The sequence below is a fragment of the Salmo trutta genome, chromosome 35, assembly GCF_901001165.1.
Source record: "Salmo trutta chromosome 35, fSalTru1.1, whole genome shotgun sequence".
Lineage (NCBI taxonomy): Eukaryota > Metazoa > Chordata > Actinopteri > Salmoniformes > Salmonidae > Salmo > Salmo trutta.
In genome coordinates, this window is record NC_042991.1 from 28,900,997 (window position 1) to 28,907,036 (window position 6,040).

General features: G+C 39.4%; 1 protein-coding gene across 3 annotated transcripts; it reads right to left on the reverse strand.

The window, feature by feature from the left end:
- Positions 1 to 464: 464 nt before the first annotated feature.
- On the reverse strand, positions 465 to 3,580 carry LOC115175003 (H2.0-like homeobox protein). 3 transcript variants are annotated; one of them, XM_029734113.1, is made up of 4 exons: positions 3,002 to 3,580; positions 2,325 to 2,486; positions 1,912 to 2,096; positions 465 to 1,170 (listed from the first exon to the last, which is right to left on the reverse strand). In XM_029734113.1, exons 1-4 carry the CDS (start codon positions 3,435 to 3,437, stop codon positions 853 to 855), a joined length of 1,101 nt encoding a protein of 366 aa, XP_029589973.1. In that variant the 5' UTR covers positions 3,438 to 3,580; the 3' UTR covers positions 465 to 852. The 3 variants fall into 3 exon arrangements, with proteins under 3 accessions (XP_029589973.1, XP_029589975.1, XP_029589974.1); XM_029734115.1 differs by lacking the exon at positions 2,325 to 2,486; XM_029734114.1 differs by lacking the exon at positions 2,325 to 2,486 and having other exon boundaries at positions 1,912 to 2,114.
- Between the last annotated feature and the right edge of the window lie 2,460 nt (positions 3,581 to 6,040).

The following is a 6,040-nucleotide window of genomic DNA, read 5'->3' on the forward strand; positions in this document are numbered from 1 at the left end:
GAAGTTACATGCTCCACCATATTACGACTGCGTCAATAACTGTGTCCATTTCGGTTTGAGTGTACCCATGCTGCTTGACTTATACCCAGAAATCGAAATATGACTTAATGAATGACGTAATTGTAATATATAATGATATATTAGGTATATGGATTATTTAAACATGAAACATAAGCATATCCCAGCCCTCATAGTAATGACTCCTTCACACAGTGAAATAAGGCCTACGTGGCAGTGAAGTCCAAGACGAATTCATTTAAGGCTACTAAAATAAACGTTAATATCCACTTCAGAGCACTGTTTTGAGAGCGAATATTTTAGGCTAGTCAAGACCTTGTCAGGTGTGAGTTGTCTCTCCTTCAGTGTTGTTTTCAATATTCCATTATTCCCCTAAAGAGAAGTTAATAATGCCCCCAAACTAATAATACTCTATATACATACAATAATTTTTTTTTAATCGAAAATCAAAAGTAAGAAACTTTTTATTTACAATATTTTCAGTGCAAATAATTATTGACAAACATATAATACAACAATATTTATCAACGCTTCCACAGTAAATTACATGTAACATTGTGTCATGTTTTTGGATTTCAGGACACGGAATAAGTGGTTCAGATTAAAATTCACAACAGAATATTTCCTTCAGTTGAGGAAAAAGTCATGCACATCGCCTAATACTGACTGACAGAGCTGAAAGATGGAGGGAGTCATAATGTCCCATACACGAGGTAGAGTATCCTGCTGGCCCTCCACTTTACGACAACTCCGCTCTGTATATCCATTTTTCAAAATAATATTTATATTAAATTATACATTTGACATTAAAAAAAATAACGTTTGACTGTGCACTCAAATTAACATTTGCGATGATGGCACAGCTTCTGTAAGGGCACTGACTGAGTTCACCTCCTCGGTACTCACAGGGATGGCCCCGGTCATGATCACACTAGTCTTGTTGTGCTCAGAAATGTCCATGTCACTCTTGTCCTCCTGTCCATCCTCGAAATCGGACTCGCTTGCTTCGCTCTCACACTCGGACTCTTCCGGCTCCTTGGACTCGGCCTCTGTCAGTGACTTGTCCGGCGTCTCCTTCTCCTTATCTTTCTGTGCCTGGGCTTCTTTCGAATGCCTCCACTTCATGCGCCTGTTTTGGAACCACACTTTGACCTGCGGAGAAAGTGCACGAGCTCGTTTAGACATCGTCGGCCTGAGCCTGAGGCCTGTTACTCGCCAACAGGTTGACAATGACATCGCCAAAAGGTTGACAATGAAATATGCTTCATAGAAATATGACCCATAGAGCGACATAGTGGAGAGCATTAAGGCAAGCCTCTACGCAACACAACAATACCTTCTTGATAAGGAAATCATAGTCTACATTTCTAATTAAACAACTGTACAGTAGCCTAGGTAGGCTACAATGAAGTTAATGTAGAATAAAAAAACAAAACGATTTTGCGTAAAGATGGGCATACATGGCGTAAAGGTGGTCCTAGCCTACAAGAACAACACAAATACTAATAAAACGTAATATATATATACATTACATTTGTATTGCTTAACCCCAAAGGGGTTAGGTAAAACTATAACCTTCATCCGTTTGCAATAATTCGTTGTAATCGACTTTCATTTCCTTAGAAGTTCTCCATTGCGCAATTGTGTAGTTGCCTACTGGGCTATATTACAGGGTGTGTCCTCCTCTGAGTGGAGGCTTCCTGTGTAACAGCACAAGGCCAAGTTTGATTGTTTTACACTATTATGTCTTTCCATCTCAAGAATCAAGGATTCTAAAAAATACCTCCAGATTTGCATGGTCTATGCTTAAACATGGTTAATTGAAAAGGCCTGCTTGTCCATAGGATAGCCTAATTGAGGCTTATAGGCTACAGTAACGTGCACGTATCTTACCTGTGCGTCTGTTAGGCCAAGCATTGCAGCCAGTTGTTTTCTGTCGGGTTTGGTGACGTATTTCTGTATTTCGAATCGTTTCTCAAGTCCTTTTCTTTGCAGGTTGGAGAAGACCGCTCGCGACCAGGACCTCTTCCTTTTGTACGTCTGTGGCATCGTGTCTTTAGTAAGGACAGCATATGGACCTGTATACATAAAGGGACATAAAGGTTGAGCAATGTTATTTATTCGTTCAAAATTCAAAGTGTAACGATCTTTGATCAATTATACTCTGCAGAAATACAAGAACAACATAACGTATGCCTAAGGTTTTTTAAAAGCAAAGTCTGAATATGAAAGGCTATGTAAAAATATTGTTCGAATCGCTGTGTGCGTAAAAAGGCCATTTGAAAATATGCGGACGGCTACACTACCTGGAAAGGTGTCTTGAAACTGATGCTGCCCTGATTGCCTGGCGCTGTTTAGTGAGCTCATCATGGAGGACGCGTCGCTCATCCCCGGGTCTATGGATGCGAAGTACTGGCTCGCTGGCTGGATCCCTGACTGACGGTTCGAGCTAACAATGGACGTGAGATCTGTCACAGGGCGAGAGATGAGTAAGAAATTACCGCAACGTATAGACGAGTATTCAACGTTGAAACTTTTCAGCTAAAAATTAACTTTGTGTGCGAGTCTGAATGTTGTCTGAAGCTAGAGAGTTCCTAATTTTATAGTTTGGCAACTGTGGAACCTTGGATAGTCATATAGAGGTTTTTCTATGAGTGCGTAAAGGATCAAAAGTACGTGTTGCCTCAGTGGTGTTGCTGTCTTCAAGGTCAGTACTTCAAATCAAATCAAATCAATTGTATTGGTCACATACACATATTTAGCAGATGTTATTGCGGGTGTAGCGAAATGCTTGTGTTCCTAGCTCCAACAGTCCAACAATGCAACAGTACTTTGTAAACGTATATTTAAGTCAATTTAGCCATCTTATAAAAATGTGCCTTTACAACATAATGGCATTCTTAAATGGCAGTGAGATAACCTTGATGTAGTCTATACATTAGGTCTTTTAGAGAATTCAGTGAAAAGTGAACTTCAAGCATACCTCTTAAAGACGATATGTCTTTTGTTTTGGGGTCGAAGTCTGTTGACAATATCCGATCGATTCCGAACTTGAGGTCCTTGCTTGATGGTGGGGGAGCTTGTTGGGAGCTGAGACTCGTTCTAGATACCGAAGTTAAGTGTATTCCGTGTCTGTGATACGGAGACCCGGGGTTCACTCTCCCACCGTAGATCGACTGCTCTGGCCCCACCGGTGAAGGACGCAATGGCGATCCAGATGCGTGAACCTGAGAACGGTGTCCCATATGAGTCATGAGGGCCGAGGATCCCGGGATGTTCTCAGCATCACCGACCTGCAAAATGTCAGCAATGCAAAAGGAGGGCTTCTTCATTGTATCCATAGCGAAACCACCCGCGCAATAAGCAGACCAAAGACTAAAATTCGATGCATAAAACGGGTTGAGTCCGGCCGTATACATCCTTAACTCGTAATGCTGCCCCTCGGTTTATCAGAAATGACAATACAACAATAAATTCGGGATACAACTTTTAGTTAAGTGTAGTAAGAGAAAGCTGCCGTCTTTATGTAAGTGCCAGAAATCTGTATCAAACAACTCTGAAATTTTAGTCTTTGGTCTAAGTACTTCCACAGTGAAGTTTCTCCTCTGACACTGATTGGTTGCTTTTTAGCCAATAGAAGTTTGGTCTGGAACACCGAAACACGCCCTTGTGATGGAGATACGCATAGTTAAGTGTTGCTAATGACAGCGACATGCTCGATGACCTCTTGAATATCTACATAAACATTTTCAACTGCAGCCACCGACACCATCATCATCTTCGTCACCATCTTCATCGTCTTCATGGATGGCAGCAGCAACAACAACAATAAATGCAAGTGCAATATGAAAATGTAAAAATATATGTTATACTAATGTCATGTAATGTAATAGTAATGTAACAATAATGTGTATTCTTGCACTTAGCTTTTAGACATTCGGCTTTGTTTCTGAATAAGTAAAAAAAAAAACGTAGGTAAAAATCTGATCTCTAGGCTTTAGGCCTGCAAATGGAATCATATGTTCATATTATTTTCTGCTAAACATTGGTGTGATTCGGTTGAGTTTTTAACGTTGAAATGGAAAAACAACTAACTTTCAAACGATGTAGGCTCCAAAAAGTTAACACGGTCAATAAATAAGACCTTATTTATTTGAAAAATAGCTCATTTTTTTGTGTCATAGGCCTTACTAAATTTCAGGCAATATCATCAATCGAACATCTTAAATACATCTGGGTTACAAGCCAATTTAAGAGAAGTAACGTGATCCACACGATATAGGCAGCGAGAGTGCAGGAAACTAGAGAGTTTCTATTAGAATTCAGGTCATCCTGTTTTTGATGGGCTGTGATTCGTGCTAAATGAGCCTGTTAGATTTCTCCCGAAATACAACCTGTTTTAGTATTTTAGGATTCAAGCGAAATCTTTATTTCATCCGGAGCAGAGGAGGGAAACTTTATAATGACTGTTGCAACTTCCTTTTTCAATATTTGTGCAACTTTATCTTGACCTGCAAGTTGCATGGTGACGCAAATCCGCCCCTATGCTCATAATAAACAGAGGAAATATTTTCCCCTCTAAAACGAAAAGACAATAACTTCAGAGGCCATACTTCATCCGTATTCGAGACTTTCTCAAAGAGTAACGAACATAATGGGGGACTGATTATTATGACAATGACAAAATATCAAAGGGTAAATTAGATGTTATTATTATTGTAGGGATGGGAATGTAAGTGTTGTCATTTTCAATTCGGGGGAACATTTAGACACTAGGCTATTTGCAATATAGCCTAACTAGTCGTTAGATTGGCTTTTATAACACATAGGTAAGTCAATAGCCATATACCAGATATTTATACAGTGCTTTTTATTAAAGAGGAGTCATCATGTATTACAATAAAACATTGAATGAATGCATAAATACTAAATAATCCTAATTAATCTGTTAAAGGTGAAGTCTAATAATAATACAAAATAAACAACGACAACAATAGTAATAATACTTTACTTTTAATAATGAACACTCATATTCATATTGATAATGATGAATAATAACATACTTTACTTTTTTATTATAATATAAACACATTTTACTCATGGCTACAATTTAGCAGTGTGTGTGTGTGTGTGTGTGTGTGTGTGTGTGTGTGTGTGTGTGTGTGTGTGTGTGTGTGTGTGTGTGTGTGTGTGTGTGTGTCCTACACATTCGATTGTAACTCCCAAATTCCCTCGTCACATAGGCCCATGCATGTACTGTTTTTAATCCATTGTCATTATGTGCGCGTCTCATCCTCCAACTGCATTCATTAGACTTGATTCATTCCCGGAAGAAACTGTGACCCTGGCCTGACTGTCACGGTGTTTTCGAGTGACACTTTTCCAGGTTAAAATTAGAAATGAAATGTAACGTTTACCCTGGATCATGCAGTTAACACAATCCAGGGAAAAGGATGTAGCAGAGGCACAGCGGCATAACAAGCCTCAGTTATGTCAGGTTCTGATGAGCCTTCAGAGGGAAGCATACATGGGCGGATTGGCCATCTGGCAATTCTGGCAAATGCCCGAAGGACCATCTTTTATTGGGGTGGGCTGGTGGAAATATATATATATATATATACACTGAACAAAAATATCAACACAACATGTAAAGTGTAGGTCCTATGTTTCATGAGCTGAAATAACAGATCCAATACATTTTCCATATGCACAAAAAGCTTATTTCTCTCAAATTTTGGGCATAACTTTGTTTACATCCCTGTTAGTGACCATTTCTCCTTTGCCAAGATAATCCATCCATCTGACAGGTGTGGCATATCAAGAAGCTAATTAAACAGCATGATTATTACACAATGAAAGGCCACTCTAAAATATGCAGTCTCAAGTTGTGAGGGAGCATGCAAATGGTATGCGTATGGCAGGAATGTCCACCAGAGCTGTTGACAGAGAATTGAATGTTAATTTCTCTACCGTAAGCCGCCTCCAACATCCTTTCAGAGAATTTGGCAGTATGTCCAACAGG

Coding starts and splice junctions, on each gene's coding strand:
- LOC115175003 (XM_029734113.1), bottom strand. CDS start 3,437: ATGTATACGGCCGGACTCAACCCGTTTTATGCATCGAATTTTAGTCTT. Junction 2,487..3,001: donor AGACATATCGTCTTTAAGAG/GTATGCTTGAAG, acceptor GCCCTGTGACAG/ATCTCACGTCCATTGTTAGC. Junction 1,171..1,911: donor TTGGCCTAACAGACGCACAG/GTAAGATACGTG, acceptor CTTTCTCCGCAG/GTCAAAGTGTGGTTCCAAAA.